The sequence below is a fragment of the Vitis riparia genome, chromosome 7 (assembly GCF_004353265.1).
Source record: "Vitis riparia cultivar Riparia Gloire de Montpellier isolate 1030 chromosome 7, EGFV_Vit.rip_1.0, whole genome shotgun sequence".
NCBI lineage: Eukaryota > Viridiplantae > Streptophyta > Magnoliopsida > Vitales > Vitaceae > Vitis > Vitis riparia.
In genome coordinates, this window is record NC_048437.1 from 28390776 (window position 1) to 28407461 (window position 16686).

Below are 16686 nucleotides of genomic sequence, written 5' to 3' on the forward strand. Positions count from 1 at the left end.
AAACACAATATCCCCATTCTATCCTACAAAATCATGGAACCAAATAGACAAGCATATCTTATCGAGCCAAAGAAAGTCCTAGATTTGGATTGGAAATTAACTTTGATATCATTTTATAATGACCCACTTCCTCCTCTCGTGTAGATATTATGTGCATTAAACCTAATGAATTTTTAAAACATATCTACACAATTAAAAAAACCCATTACACATAATATTATGAACTTATTCCCGGATACTATTGCATTGAAAATACAAACAATATTTCCTAATTCCTGGGAGGGTCTTCTTTGGACATTAAGGATTAAATGTTCTAAGAACTCAAAAATGTCACTATCAAACAACCCTGTCTAAGGGCTTGGCTTCCACCACAGAATTATTGTATTCATTGCTCACCTGCATTGTCGTCCAGAGTTTACCTACCAATCTTATGGCCCAAAGAAAGATAACTCGTGAATCTGTGATGACAAAGCAGAGGAGAAATGCCCTGACTCCATAGAATAAAGACCACTGTTCCATCTAGCGGAGAAACACAGCTAACCACAGTTGTCTCAGTTCCACGGGCAACCCATGATCACTCCAGACCACCATGAGCTGGACGACAAGGGTCGGTTCAGTTCTACCTCATAACAACAGGAAGACAAAAAGCAATATCGGTATTACTATTACATCACTGATCAGACCCGACACCATTCTTCCAGTCCTAGATTGGGCATAACACTTGATGATATCATAATCAAAGACTTAAGAGTACCAAATTCAAATCATGGGAAGGATCGTCTAGACTGTTGGCCTCAAAAGTGTCATAGACTAAGGCAACCTTAAGAGGTTACAAGCTTTGATTTTAGGGCATTCCATCAGCCCTAGGTGTTCTACAATATCCCCACCATGGGTTCACTCCCTGTTACACATTAAATGCTCATTGCTAACTGGTTCACGTGCATAGGCTCGTAATATAAATGCTATAGCAATATATACCTGCAGACCAAGATAACATGATATTGCATCACCTGCAGAGAAGAGGAGGGAAGCTAATATTTATTCATATACTGCAGCCATAAATGTCACATATTATGAGAGAGCTCTGCTGATTGGGGGAACAAAACAATGGCAACAAGTAGAGAAATCCTAGATCGATCATCAAGAAAATGGATTCAACAAAATCATCCTACAGTTTGGCCTCCACCCCCATATGAACAGTTACAAACACACTGCTAATGAGAAACTGAATATCGACAAACTTCAGCCGTCCAACCCAGTCATAGACAGCATCAAAAGTGAAAAACCTTGTATGATTTTATGTTAAGAGTGAGTTTTAAGTAGCAGAAGAGGTGAGATGCTTGTTCATATCATCTATATTGTCTCATAAAAGCTTTAGATAACCATCCCCATAACAATCCTTTAAAGTTAAAAGCAGCTTGATTTCTCCATTACAAAAAATAAGAACCCTCACTGTAACATCGACTTTTGTTTCTTTCCAGCAGGAGATAGCATCAATCCAATTTATTCCACCATAGGAATCGACCCACCAGCTGCTATGATCTGTTGCTCCAGCTACAGTGATCAAACAGGGGAAACAAAGAACACTCTTGAGACACAGCCTTGATAAGCTAAGATTCAAACATCAATGGGATTTGACCAAGAAGCAGTACAAGGATGTTTTTAGAGAATCTAAGGAAAATAAATTTTAGTTCTTTATGATTCTTTGGTGTGGGGATATAGCATTTAATGCTCAACAAGAAATGGGTTCAATAAAGCAGTGGTCGACAGGTGTTGTTTTAACAAATGAGGAGTTTTGATAATGTTACATCCCTTATCATTGGGCATTTTAGGTTATTTTCCCTTGTGTGAGCTTTTTCTTGGATGATTAGAGTTATTATTAGAAAATTCTTGGTCTCTTCAAGGAGAGTTTAATGCACTTACCCTGAACAGAGTTTCGAGCTTGCTCTTCAAGAGTGAGTACTCATGTCTCAGTTGTTGCAAACACCTCTTACACCTGCACCAAACATTCTTGAGTCATTCACATTAGAGTGTTACAACTAGGGATGAAAAAAGGGAAAAGTGTGTTTTCATGTCCTCATTTGGGAAATATAGGCAAAATAAGAACTACCTTTTCATATCTCAATCCATACTATGTTATTAAAATACGTTTGTTGTTTCATGTACTCTTAGACCAAAGGTAGTCTCTAGGTACTATCTATTAATGACATAGGTCTTATCTTTGACTTAATTGGTTGCTATCTTTGACTTGAGAGAGTGCATGAAATTTAAATTATTTTTAGAGGATTCCTATTTTCCTTTTTTTTTTTCGACTTCTACACCAAAACACATAGTTCCCATAAAAAAAATGGAATTTCGGAGAAAAATTGCTGAAATCTTGGTGAGTTGTGAAACGAAAATGGGGAGCAAAACTCCATCCCTCGATTTTTTGAAGAATTTTTCAACTTTTCGGAGAATTTTAGATTTTTTGGTGTCATAAATCACCACATCAGCATGGTTTTTTGAAAGATAAAGAGCAAGGGGACTGGCTAGAACCACAGCCCTCCAACATGGAAATGGTGGTCCCTTACCATAAAGGCAATGTCGCCCTTCTAAAAATAATGGTAGATATTACATCTATAATGATTTTGTGTCTCCTAAACCTTTTAATATATTCATATAAAAAATGAAAATTAAACTAAAGTTGTAATAAATTAATTAAGCAAATTCTGTTGCATTGATTGTTGGAAATATAAAAACCATCATGATAATCTTTATAGTGAGTCTTTGTAGATATTTTAGTAGTAATTACATACAAGAAAAATATAAACTCGTAAATAAAATTATAAATAATCTTTAAACAAAAAATATCATTATTTTTTTTTATATCCTTAATTACATTCAAATTAGACAAATTATCATGCATATATAGTTTTCTTCAATAAAATAACTTTAATATATGCATTATTGTTTGTTTAATTAATTTTAGAGTTTTTTCCAACATTTTTCTTAGTTTTGATAACTTTCCGTCTCATCGATATTTTTTCTCAAATTCGTATGATATTTTCATAAATCCAACTATTGTTATTTCCACATTTTCCGATATTTTGATCCTTAGCTATAACAATGATCACCACCTCTTCATCATTAGATTTGATGCAAAAATATGGGGAATGAGGCTGTGACGACAATTTGTTTCATGACACTAGCTTAATTCAACGATCCATTAATCAAAATTGGAAAATTTTCAGAGTTATAATCCTGATTTTTGTGGCTAATTAAAGGACATTGCATACAAAACACTATTGGGAACATTGAAAATCTGGCAACTCACTATCGAATGAATGTTGAATCAAATATATAATGAATATATAGATAAGTCACCATCCAAACATATCCAAATATTGTGTTTTAAATAACTTCCAATTCAAAAATATCCAAATATCGTGTTTTGGTTAACTTCCATCCAAGACCTTCAAATTAGAAGGTCTAGTCAAGGATACAAGGAAGGACAAGAAACCGGATGAGTTAATAGAGTATATGGCCCTAAACAGAGTTGAACCAAAATATTGGATGAGTTATGACTACTCAAAAGATTAAAAAAAAATCCAGACATTAGCTAATAGTTAAGAAGAAAAATATCCGAGTTTGCAATGGGATGTTGGCGGAAAGCACTTTCCATTTTTCCTTTTCTTTTTTTTTCAGGGGGGGAGGAACAGGGGACACATGATTTTGTCATTGATTGGGATGACCCCTAAGCTGTAGCATAAATTAGTCAACAAATTAATTGAAAGGCAAAGTTTCAATGGTGTAGCATAAATTTTTTCAATGGTATTTTGAATGGACAAAGTTGGACACACAGTTTTGTTGTTATCCAGCATTACTCCTATGCTGTAGCATAAATTAGTCCACCGAAGAAACAGTTATCCATGGTATTTTCAATATATTCCATATACACAAAATGTGAACATTAAAAATTCAACCTGGCAATTGTGATCACTCCCAGGCTGTAGTATATGCCATAGATTGACTGAACAAGCATATTTTCAACGGTATTTTAAATATATTCAATAAATATGTAATAAGAACATTAGGAATTCAGCCAGGTGCAACTCTTAGCCGAACACAAGATTTTGTTGTTATTCAGGATTACTCTTAGGCTGTAGCATATTCCATAGGTTAACTGAACAAACGAGTTTTCAACGTTATTTTGTATATGTTTCATAATTTTGTAACTACCTAAATGATCGTTTGAGTTTTCAACAGTATTTTGTATATATTTCACAACTACTTAAAAGAACGTTCGAGTTTTCAACGGTATTTTGCATATATTTCATGACTAATTGAACAAGCATTCAGGTTTTCAATGATATTTTGCATATATTTCATAACTACCTAAACTAATGTTAAGAAAACTCACCCTTCAGTGTTCTGTTGCTCGCAGAAATTGCGGAAGGTCACGCACACATTCTTGACTCTATGTGCACCTATGCTGTCAAACATAGAAAACCCAGTTTCAGAATTTCTGACCAAACATTTTTGGACAAAAACCATTAAGCAAATAATTTTTTTTCTTTCAGTTTATATGATCTAGAAACCCCATTCAAATCTGGTTTCAGACGTCCACTAACATAAAGAAAGAAAGGAGAAAAAAACCTAATTTCGGAACTTTGGATCAAACACTTCAGGAAAGCAATCAAACAATAATTTTAAACTTTCTCCCTTAGCCTCTGATTTAGTTTCAATTTTTTTTTTCCCTAACACCAAACAAGGACAATAGTAATTTTGGCTTTCACAAACATTTCCAGTGTTCCTCACACAAACTCAAAGAATCTGTAAGGGATACAATAAGAAAAAACCGAAAATAAGACGAGAAAAGAAAACCTGTAATTACCTGGAACTACTGCCCTTGAACTGGTGGACATGGGCATCCACCTGTTTGAATTCCACAGTCTGTTGTTCACTGCACAAATTGAGAAATAACACAATCATTCTCTGAAAATGAAAATTTCGGAAATACATCTCCAAATTCGGTCAGAAATATAAGAACTATAGGGCTTTGTTTGGTTGCTAAGGAAAGGCAGTTAAAGAGAAGAAGAAGAATTTTCTCAGCAACCAAACAGGGGGTAAAGGGAAATAAATTCTTACAGAGCTTTGGCCATATTGTTGACGAGTTTCTCAGAATCGTCGAAGAAGAGAGAAACCACTTCAAACACGAAATCTGGGTTGTTCTCATCTTGCAGCTTCTGAAGCTGAGTGAACTGATCATCCAGAAACCCCTTTTCCCCACCACCAAGAACAAGTCCAGCATTAGAGAAAACCTTCAATAAAGGAAAAAGAAGCTCCAACCCTCCATTTGGTTGCCGAGAAAACACGGGAAAGTAACAAAAATAAATAAATAAATAAATAGATCAAAACCCAAGATTTAAAGCTTCTTTCCCTTTACTCTCCACGGCAACCAAACAGAGAACAAAATCTGACCAACACCAACCGAAAAACCAACTCCAACCCGCCATTCCTTTTCCCAAGAAACACATGAATAAGAAGGGAAAAAAAAATCAAAACATAAAGCCAAACTTTTCACTTTTCTCCTCCACAGTTTCTCAGCAGCCAAACAGAGACCAAAAGCACAGACCCAAATGAAAACACTTCATCTTTACTGCAGTACAAAGCAAAGCAAAACAAAACAATAACAATAATATATAAAACAAAATACTGACTTCACGAAACAGAGAAGCAGTGTAATCAGTGAATTGTCTCTGCAACTGCCCAACATCCATGGTTGTTTGTTTTCTGTCTCACAAAGTAATCCTCTATCTGAACAGTTTTCAGATCTTAATTCCGCAACTTTCGAAGTAATTTATATATTTTCCAAAACACCCAAAGTAATTTATGTACTCTCAATTCTCAAAGCAATGAAACTGTCTCAATTAATCTATTCCATACGTTAAGGAAAATGCTTTGGATTTCTAAATTTACTATTTGACTTTAAAATAAATAAAAAAAATTAATATCTGCCTTTTTATGAGCTAATATTTTTAGGACACGTGACAATAGCTCCTCAAATTTGATTATTTAATTAATTTACTTCTAAAAGAGCCAATTTTTCAAGAGTTTGAAATTCTAAAATTTGAAAATAAGGCAAATTTAATAATATATTTTAATTAATTTATTAAAAAGTTATTTTTTAATGAAAAAGGGTAGTTGCTATTTTTGTAGAAAGTGGATTAATGAAAATTAATGTTGTGAAAAATAAGGAAAAAATGTAAGGAAATTCCCCCCCAAAAAAAAAGGTTTTTTTAAGGAAAATAAAAAATAAAAAGATTTACTGCTTTTGGGATATTATTACCAAAATAAAGTTTTTTAACTTCCACCTTTTAAGGCACTGGGGTTAGTCCTCTCAAGGAACCACAGCCGTACGATCTTCTTTCAGTTCCACTACGAATTGGTGGGATTCTCCACTGTGGAGTGCAAGTTTGTGTCACATCTGGGCCGTCATGAGCGGAAGTGGATTCCACGATGGAGGTGGGCCCATGGTGGCCCACTAGGGACCAAAGCCCATTAAGAGTCTGCTCTCCTGAGGGCCCACTGTGTTGATGGATTTTTAATCGTATTCGGCGTCCACAATGATTGGTCGTCAGTTATTTAGCAAATATTTTTTGGTCCAATCGTACGGAAACATATCTTAATTGGGGAATGAATATCTTCGAAGTGGTTCCCAAGTCACATTGATGTGAGCCTTCTCAAGTTAGTGCCCCATGGGCTTCTTCTTTGTAGGCCGGCTTCTGTCATGGAAATTGGATTGGGCCGGCCTCTAAAATGGGTATTTTTCTTTTTCTACTTTATTTATTTATTTATTTTGCGAATGAGAAAAATTGATGATATTTAGGGCATAAAAAGAGAAAAACGAGGGGGAAAAAAGAAAAAATAATATAAATAAGTTGCAGCAATAATGAACATAATGTTGATTTTCATTCTCTCTTTTTTTTTCTCTCATTTCTTTTTTTTTTTTTTTTTTGGTCATATTTTTGAAAGAAAAAATAGTTGTACAACTTGAAAAGAACTTGTTCACACTGAAATCATATGTACAGCTTGATAGAAAGTTCAATATTGGGAATGAAAACCCAAATCTACTTCTATCAAGAATTCAAACCCAACCCCATGCCCATGAATTTATGAATTTCCATCTACAAAATGTACAAGAGAGAAAGGGGGATGATCACATTCTCTGCTCTGATCACCCCCATTTATGCACACCTACTGAACCATTGCACTTCTTCCATGACCCGGACCATAGGGAAGCTATAAAAGCTATAAATCAACCTGCAGTAGAAATGGTGCAAGCTGAATTAGGCCAAGTGAATAAATTGAAAATAGTAACTTCTACATCAACTAAATTTGCAGTCACCGTATTTAATCACAACGGTAAAGTCCACAGCTTAAGATTGTACCTTCTTCAGAAAAGGCAAATATGCCACCAAGCATTTCATTGTTCTCTTCATCATCCTCCTCAGGGTTTTCCCTCTCGCAGTGGCTGCCGCTACTGTTTACATCATCAGTTACAACTTCAGCTAACTCACGGCATCCGCCAAGCTCCAATGTTTTGTGGTAACCCTCTTTAAGGAACTGTGCAAAATCTATTGGATTGAGCACATTTGAAGGTGTAGACCCGTCTTTAGGAATATCCATACCACTTCGCATTGTGACATCACTAGTTTCTCTGGTGTTTAAAGAACATGCTCCTTTGTCAGCAGCTCTTCCAACAGAAGGCAAGTTACTCTCTGATGGTATAACATTGGTCATACAGTTGTCAACACTAGAATCAATTTTCTTCGAATGTTCAGAAGATGAAGATACAGTTGTTGAGGATTTCTGAATCAATGAAGGCTCATTGACAGCATTCTCTTTTCTTTCCTGATAAAACTCATTTGGAAACTGGCAAGTGCGTATATAAGACTTCTCACCGCTCATTTGATCCAAGTCAAGCAAATTCTCAATTCTTCTTGAAGATCCTGATGGAGATTTTAAACATAAATACAGTCCATTTATTTAAGGTCCATCTAAGATCAAGATCAAGAAAAACATGCACTGAATCAAAAACTAATTTTAAGAAGTCAGGCCATATAAGCTTCAGTTTTTTCAATTGACAAGAAAATCAGAAAAATCGGATCATTCTGTTGGAGAAGGTTGTGTTCAGCATAATTAAAACATCATAAGCTTTAAAGAGTTTAAATAACCTGACAGAGTAAGGTCCACATATTCAAAATGGCTATTTCATGGAAGCTGGCATCCCCAGAGAGGCTAAAAAAATCAAACAGGAAGCCACTTTGTAGATTGTAAACTATTATCGTCAATCAAATATCCATATGCTAGCACTGGCAGAGGTTTTGCAATACATTTTCAAAATCTACCTTTCCCAAACACCAAATGGAGCTGTAATTTCTTAATGGTGCTGGATCATAATGGCCCACTAAAGCAACTACAGTAAAGTCAATCTTACCTCCGTCTGAACTTTCAGTAGAGCTAAGTGATGCTGGCTTTGAGTGACAAATAACAGTCTCTTCAGTGACCCTGTCTTTGGCTTGATGAGATTCCAAAGATGGAGCATTGGGATAACTTACCCCAGCAAGGCTTCTGCACAAAACAGGGAAGCAAGAACTCAACAATAAGTGAGACCTTCCAATGTATACATGCCTGCACACATGCAACAATGATGTAGGACAATACTTGAATAGCTCCTGCTTCAATCAAAAGGTGGCAAACCAGGGATTTATCGAGGATAGGTGGAATTAAGGCTTATGGATGGATTAAGTATTAGATTGGCTATGGATAAAAGCATCTCATGGGCTGAAATTATGGGAAAAGTTCCAATTAGAGTTCTATACCAATTCTTAACAAGGTCACTATTATATATCCACCAATACTCAGGTTGTTCTTTTTGTGACTATTAAAAAAAAGCACCATCATCCACATCTACAAGCAGAAACTCAATCCACTCCACAAGTTTTCAGCAAGGTATAAACATAAACATCTTATAGAAAGAAGCAGTCAACTAAATAAGTGGAAATAAAATGGTTGTCACCTGTCATTCCAGCCTGATTTGATGCTATGGAAATGGTCAAATACAGGCAATAAATCCTTTCGTCTTATTTCAACTTCATGAACAGGCAACTTTTCAATTTCAAATTCTCCACCCACATGATTTTTCACTCTTGGAGGATCCATCATATAGAAACAAATCTAAAAGAAATAACACAAAATAATCACAACCAAAATAAAGTAGAAAATATAGTGGCATCACAACATAAATGGACAAACATACCTTAGATTTATGCCATATCGGTATCCTCCCAGAGCTTATTTGCACCTCTGCATTGGATAGATACCAGTGGGATCTCTCGAGGGGCTTCACTGAATCAGACTTGATCTCCAGTAAATCTGTTCTATAGGAATCCTCACAATCTGATTTATCCACAATAATCTTAGCATATTTTTGTCTTTCAGAAACACATTCCTCCCTCTCTGGCCACTCTGACCTTCTGCATACGTCCCACCATTGAATAGGTTCAACTCTCACTCTTAACTCCTCATCTTGTATTTGCCTGAATGAACCTGACAGAGTTCTTGTACCACCATCACTAAGTTCTGCTCCCATTGATGGAAAAAGTTCATGTTGAATTACATGACCTGATGGAGTGTAAACCAAGAGATGCTCCAAGGAGTTTACCCGTGTGTGAACATGCTGGGGACTTTGAGATAAGGAATTGTGAAATACAGCAGCAACAGCACCAGATGGCACCAAAACCTTTCCTGTTGCAGAAGCAGCTGCAATGCCGACTGTATTCAGCCACCCAGCGTTACAATTTTTTATCCGACTAACCACAGAAAGGGTGTGGGGTGCTGGTGGGGCTGGAAAAGATTGCTGGTTTATGATGCATGATGAAGAAAACCACCATGGTAGAGATAGAACCGGAAACAGGGAGGGCTCTTCACCATGAGAATTGGAAGTTTGAAAGCCAGCATCACCACCGAAAGGGGATATAACAAAAACATGGCAAGTCCCTTTGGATGAAACAATAGAGATCCACTGACTATAGTGACTAAAGCTAATATCCTGAATAATCTGTCAAATCATGCAAACAAAAGGAAGAAATCCATGAACATGGATTATTTGAGATGGAGGGAGCATAGAAAACAATAACAAAACTGAGAACTAGATGTATACTAACAGCGGTTGTCATTCCACGATGCAGCTTGTAAAGATGCACATGAGAAGAGCTCCAGTCATAGCTTTGACAGCCTGATCCACTGCATGTGCAAGATGGCATAATCCGGAAGATATTTATGTTATTCCCATGGACTGAGGCAGTAACCAGAAGAGTCCCACTTGGGTCAAAACATAGTGCAGATATAGGGCTGGTATGAGCTCTGAATTGGGATATAACAGCTCGGGAAACAAAATCCTTAATAACAACCTGCAAACAACCATTTTAACCAAAAAACCTGACTTCTCACATTAAGCAAAAATTATTGGGCCTAATCAACTAAAGCATGAAACAATATTATCTAGAAACTTTCATAATCATCTAATAAAGACTCGATAGGTTTACTTGTAAGGGTTCAAGCTTTTATAAATTTGAATGAAACAATAAGGTTCTAGTTGTTCCAATGGAAAACAATAGCTACATGACAAAAAAATCGCATGGTATAGATAATGGTATTGATGCATTCAGCCTAATTCATACAAAGTGGCATCTGAAAGTAATAGAAAGGGCCTTTTCCAGTAATTCCAAATAAAATAAAAAACTACCAACAGTGCATCCATATTTTCATTCCATTTCCCTGATCAACTTTTTCTAAAAAACAAATGGAGCCTGGACTTCTGAGGATATTAATTGAATTCCATTGCTATGCTTATTTAGGAAATTGTTATTAGATTCACAAGAGAGTTAGATGCCATAATTCAAGTACTTATACTTTACAAATTGTAAATGGAACTAACCATCCCTGCATTATCTGTCTCCGTTGCTGCAAGTCCACCAACTTTCCAGCCAGGAGAATTTGAACCATCAGGGAGCAGGTCTTGATAATACTTGGACAAAGTTTTGTAACCCATGTCCCCGAGGTTGATTATCCCGGCAGCCAACTGTTTGCTAGATTCCATTGCATATCGAGCAACCAAACTACTGCTGCCTGGTGATGTTGATGGACTAACACCTGGAGAAGGAGTAAGGTTTTGTGGGTTTAAGCGGCCCCTGTTAGACAACAGCGGATTATTGGAAGCATAAGCTAACCACCTTGGACCCACAGACATTGGACCATAACCGACATTAACTCCAAGTGTTCCTTGACCACCCAATTGAGGGACAGGATAAGTGAGAACACTGAATTTGTTCCCAAGAGTGAGAGCATCAAAGCAGTATATCTGTATAAGGCATTGAGAGATTAGACAGCTGTAAACTTCCTTGCAAAACCAGTAAGCTAAGTAAGATGAAAAAGTACTAAAACTCCATATCCTAGACAGCACATACTTAACAGATTAAAATGGTAATAGGTGTTCCCTGCAAACATAGTTATAAACTAGTTGTTCAGTTCTACTTACCATATCAGACTCCAAAAACTAAAACCGATTACGAATAGGTCTCATCCATAACATTATTAGGCATTTAGGCTTCTGAGGAACAAGAGAAATATTAACAGAACAATATCAATAATTTAAACTATCTTCGGCCTGATCCATCAGATCAACCAATAAAACTGGAATTCCAAACTCCACATACTGTTTCCCTTCTTATGCTCTTTCTTTTTTGATGGGCATATGTTTTCTCATGCCGCTTCTATGAATGTTACCATCTATGATATTCGGAGTATCCTTTGTCCAAATCTAATAAATGTCTCAGATAAGCTAAGTACTTACTTGTGTTGCAAGACCCACGGCTACTATTCGAGGACTGCATCTAACCATACAGACAGCTGATCGAAATCTCAGAACATGCACATAACAGTTAGACCTAAGGGAATAAAACCGAACGGCTGTAGGGGAGGATATGCAATTCCCTGATTGGGAATCACTACTACCATCTCTGCCTAACCCACCGAAATGGCTGTGATTTTGACCTGGGTTTAAGCAGTTGCTTTCATCTCCTGCAACAACCAACAGTAAGGGATGTGATGTCCTGAAACCTTCATGACCATCAGATTCTAATGGGATGGGCTGCATCTGTAGGAATGTAACTGGACCATCACGCTTGGAAACCAGTTCGCTGACATTAGAGGCATCATCAACATCAAGGACTTGGAAACCATTCTGATAACCCAGTAAGAGAACACGTTTGAAGGCAGATGGACTGAGCTCTAGCCTGTCAAAGCCAGCCCAGGTAACCTGTTTACAGATGGAAGTTCAGAACTACATTCACATATAAAACTGGCAGAATTAAAATATTGAACAATAATTTACTAGATTCACATGAACTGGCAAGAAATATGGGAGTGGTTAGTGTCCTGTAAAAAGGTAAAATGAGCATCAAACACTATATCAATAAATTTAGAAGCTAAAAGAGTGGCACAAAATTCTTATCAACAAAAAAAGGAGTTAGAAAATAATAGTCAAGAGGCTACCTTTCCCATGCAGCAACCCACCACTCTGGCAAGTAACAAATACTCCAGATATCATTAGGCTAGACACTTCATTATGTGAACAAAGCATCTAAACTAAAGCTACAAGTTACCACCTAGGAGATGCTAAAGAATAATGCCCAGCATATGAGAATGTATACTCCATTACTTTTCCAGTCAATCAAAGAAACAAATGCATTTTGCATAGCTCTTGTAAAGCTTTTAATTTTATACCTCTTTTTCATATAAAGAAACAAATTTGTATAGCTCTCCTAAAGCTTTAACTCTATCCCTCTTGAATAGTTAGGCCCCATTTCTACTGCCCAAGTCAAAAAGACTGCTCAACCAAACAGGGTAATTTTATTTCACCTCACTCCATTGGCTGTGCAACAACCCCATGAATGTTAGACAGGAACAGAACTTGCCAACATCATGAGAGAGGAAGATTATAAGCAACCCATCTTTACAGCCGAGGCTAGGTATATATGAATAGTTATTTTATTTCATCTTTAATTGATTAAATATTACGAATTTTGGACATAAATCTGAGTAAGATACATAAATTAGGATGAAGAGGAGGTTTTTAACTGGAAAATTATCTTTTAATATTTCACATAGAGCTATTTAATCTAATTTAGAATCTCAGCTTGCTAGTTATATATGCTTCTGCAAGTATTCTGGTTTTACCTGAAATACAATCAGACATTATTTACAATATTTTAACTCACTTAAAGGGCAAAACGCCTTTGAGAAGGTTTCATATTTTGTGCACAATAATTAGCCTATGAAGTAGCTCACACTGAAAGAGTTTCATCTAGAACACCACCATTAAATAGTCTGTTGATTTATATAATAAAGATGAACGAAGTTCTCCCTTCAAGTTCTTTGAATCTACTGCTGCATAGAAACTTGTTCTCTCCTCAATTTGCTTTCTCTCTAGTATCTCAATCAAAACAAAGCCATTCTGCTTGATGTTATCACCTTTTTTAAAATTAGTTTCTGGCCCATTTTTTATTATGCTACTCTCCCTCTATTTTTTAGTCTAATGATAACCACAAATATATACTACTTCTAGTCTGAATACCTGGTTTCAATGCCAATAATAATAACCACCTACATATCAAATTAATCTTACACGAAAAGAAAAGAAAAGATCTTAAGAACCCAGAAGAGAAGTTCCTTATGCATGGAAAATAAGTCAGCAGCATGAACCAGTGGCAAAAGATATTTTTATGCAACATGAGGAACGGACATAAAGATCTAATACATTCTTAAGAGAGACATACTTTTGCATTTTGTAGAACGCACTAACAGCATCTTAAATGTTCACATCAACTAACTTGCAGATTTAACAGGAACAGCAAAGTGTTATACTTGTGCTGTAATAGTTTATTGCAAATTGCAATAAAAAAGGAAAAATGAAAAATGAAAATTTTCTCCAAATAAAAGGGAAATGCAGATGTGGTGATTGCCCAAACAGCAAGTTTTTTAACCTTCGGAAGAATGTGCAAAAAAGGTAGGTGACATGGTTTTAGGTTAAAATAATCTGAAAGTTTTAGTGAAACTATGAGCAAAAATGAATGAATAGTGACAATTGATTAGTATGATGTAATCAAGAGTGATGGTTTTTCATCTATCTATGATCAACAATAAGACACCCAACATTTCAAAATTGGCATAGTTGATCAGATTGTAAAAACCAGATTATGCAGAGACAGCAAAATCCATCAAAACCCAAGCAATCATCCAAAATAGACAATCGCATCATGAAAAGTAGCAAATAATCTATCCAAAGAAACATCTACCATATTGATTAGCCACTTGTCCTACATTAATTCACAAGAAAAAATCATTTCTTAGAAGGAAAATAGTTGCTCGACCAATTTTCCGGCTGCAGCAACTTGTTCTTCAAGTCTCCATCATCTAACCTGCTATTCCGGCACCATCTAAACAGATATTTCAGCGTGACGCTTGAGAGAAATTTTTTCTCGAGGCAAAAGATTTCATCCAAAACAAACAGCTAAAGAAAATATCACAATCAAAAGCAGAAAAAACAAAACACAGAAAACTTCCACGAACATAAAGCAAAAAAATCACTAAAAGCAACATGAAAGTGAAGATGAAACCAAGGCAAGCAAAACAAAAACCTCATCTTTGTGATCCTCAGAAGCGGCGGAAATCGAAGCGGCGACGGACACACCCGCCGACCGAACGGTGGAGGCGACGGAGGAAGCATTCGTCGACACCGTCTTGAGACAAGACGAGATTATCCTCAGCGAATTCGGCAACAAGCCATTGTTCCTTGCCTTCCCCTTCTTCATCCTCCTCCTCCTCCGAAACCTCTCGCCACCAACTCACCAAAACCCAGTCCACCACTCTCCTCCGCCACCGCCACCGCCGCCGCCGCCACCTCCACTTCCGCCGCCAAGCATCCCCGATCGCCGATGATCGGGAATATCATCCGATTCCGGCACCACCAAAGCCTCGTTGCTGTTGTTGGAGTTTGACTTCAAACCTTTTCTTTCTCTCTCTAGTTTCTCTCTCTATCTCTCCCTCTCTGTTTTCGCCTGTTGTTTGTGCTGTCAGTAATTTTGTTTTGGTTTTTTCTTTTTTGTTTTTTCGGCTTTCGGAAACGCCGGAAAATAAATCTGAAAATTGAAATAGAAAATTTAATAGTAGAGTACAACACGCAACTGCATAGGGATATCTTGAAGCGATTGGTTTCCTTTTTCCTTGTTCTTTGTTTTTCAAAGTACCGAAACGAAAAGGACCGGTATAGACTATAGAGTACAACACGGCAATGCGAAAACGTTTTACTCACACTGACAATGACATTTTGGGCCTGAATTGGGCCTGAATTTAACTTTTCAGGCCTGTAAATATGAAAATGTAGGCCCATTTTCGATGGATAATAGTGATTTTATTTTGGGTCCCTTGGAAATGACAGCATTTTTCTGGTTGTTTGTTGAATGGATAATGACTGCAATTTGGACTCATTTTTGAGTCAAATGGGTTAATTTCATATATAATGATTCCATTTTGAAATTAGAATTGGGCTTAAGATTATGCCATTTTCCATCCGCATATCCTCACATTAAAAAAAAATGGTTTCATTTAAATTAGTTATGATACCCATTTTAAATTGATTGGATTTTCATATGCAAGAGGACCACTTATATTATTATATATAATTTTTTTAAATATGATTTTAATTTATTTTTTTTGTTTTTTTAAATTATCACTTATTAATTAGGATAAGGATGCATCCAACTTGTCATGGGTCTTTCTATCCTATTTTTATGACCTATCATAAGAAAAGAAAGATTGTTTTTTGCAAAGAATATTGTATAAAATATTTCATAATTTGATATATTATTATAATATTATATTTTTTTAGGTTATATTTGGTTTCAAAAAATATTAAATATATATATATATGAAAATTATTTTTTCATGTTTAGTTGCCTTATAAAAAATATCAAAGAAAATCAAATATAATTAAAACTAGTTTAAAAAAACTTATATATTTTAAATTATTTAATCTTTATATCGATAAGTTAAAATAAGTAAAATGAATTTGCAGTAGCAAATAAAAATAATTTATCAACGTTTAATCTATTTTTTAATTTTCTTTATATTTTCTTTCACTTGTATTTTCCAGAACAAAACATAGATGGTGTTTGTTTTTTTTTTTTAATAGAAAAAACCAAAATATTTAGCTTTTTCTATTCAGGTAAAAGTAACTTGTTGACATCATCCAACATAATTAAACTGAACCTATTGATGACAAGTTCACTTTAGTTATGTTGGATGATGTCAACATGTTACTTTTATCTATACATAGATAATCTTATAAAATATAAAAAGTTGATAGAAACATCTTTATACCATAATCTTATAAAATATAAAAGGTTGTTAGAAACATCTTTATAAATACTCTAAGTCGTAAAAGAAAGGTCATGACACACCGAGCAAGGTGTGAATGGGGGTATATTAGGTAGATAACGTTAAAAAAGTGTGTCAAATACCTTATTAATAAAGATTCAGGGAAAAAGGTATGGAGATGTGATTATGACACGAAATCTTTGTCCC

At 35.6% G+C, this 16686-nt stretch overlaps 2 protein-coding genes across 2 annotated transcripts; both read right to left on the reverse strand.

Moving 5' to 3' along the window:
* Window positions 1–1108: 1108 nt before the first annotated feature.
* Window positions 1109–5879, reverse strand: LOC117919390 (histidine-containing phosphotransfer protein 1-like). The gene is made up of 6 exons (XM_034836573.1): window positions 5700–5879; window positions 5128–5258; window positions 4874–4942; window positions 4400–4471; window positions 1924–1996; window positions 1109–1554 (listed from the first exon to the last, which is right to left on the reverse strand). Exons 1-6 carry the CDS (start codon window positions 5757–5759, stop codon window positions 1504–1506), a joined length of 456 nt encoding a protein of 151 aa, XP_034692464.1. The 5' UTR covers window positions 5760–5879; the 3' UTR covers window positions 1109–1503.
* Window positions 5880–7004: 1125 nt separating this feature from the next.
* On the reverse strand, window positions 7005–15190 carry LOC117918358 (autophagy-related protein 18g-like). The gene is made up of 9 exons (XM_034834945.1): window positions 14742–15190; window positions 11897–12361; window positions 10982–11404; window positions 10209–10454; window positions 9302–10102; window positions 9062–9219; window positions 8480–8613; window positions 7431–7991; window positions 7005–7302 (listed from the first exon to the last, which is right to left on the reverse strand). The coding sequence occupies exons 1-9, from the start codon at window positions 14913–14915 to the stop codon at window positions 7298–7300; spliced, it is 2967 nt and encodes a 988-aa protein (XP_034690836.1). The 5' UTR covers window positions 14916–15190; the 3' UTR covers window positions 7005–7297.
* Between the last annotated feature and the right edge of the window lie 1496 nt (window positions 15191–16686).

Coding starts and splice junctions, on each gene's coding strand:
- LOC117919390 (XM_034836573.1), bottom strand. CDS start 5,759: ATGGATGTTGGGCAGTTGCAGAGACAATTCACTGATTACACTGCTTCT. Junction 5,259..5,699: donor CTGCTTCTCTGTTTCGTGAA/GTCAGTATTTTG, acceptor GGTGGGGAAAAG/GGGTTTCTGGATGATCAGTT. Junction 1,997..4,399: donor GAGCAACAGAACACTGAAGG/GTGAGTTTTCTT, acceptor TGTTTGGTGCAG/GTGTAAGAGGTGTTTGCAAC.
- LOC117918358 (XM_034834945.1), bottom strand. CDS start 14,915: ATGAAGAAGGGGAAGGCAAGGAACAATGGCTTGTTGCCGAATTCGCTG. Junction 10,455..10,981: donor AGACAGATAATGCAGGGATG/GTTAGTTCCATT, acceptor GGTTGTTTGCAG/GTTGTTATTAAGGATTTTGT. Junction 9,220..9,301: donor CGATATGGCATAAATCTAAG/GTATGTTTGTCC, acceptor TATTTCTTTTAG/ATTTGTTTCTATATGATGGA.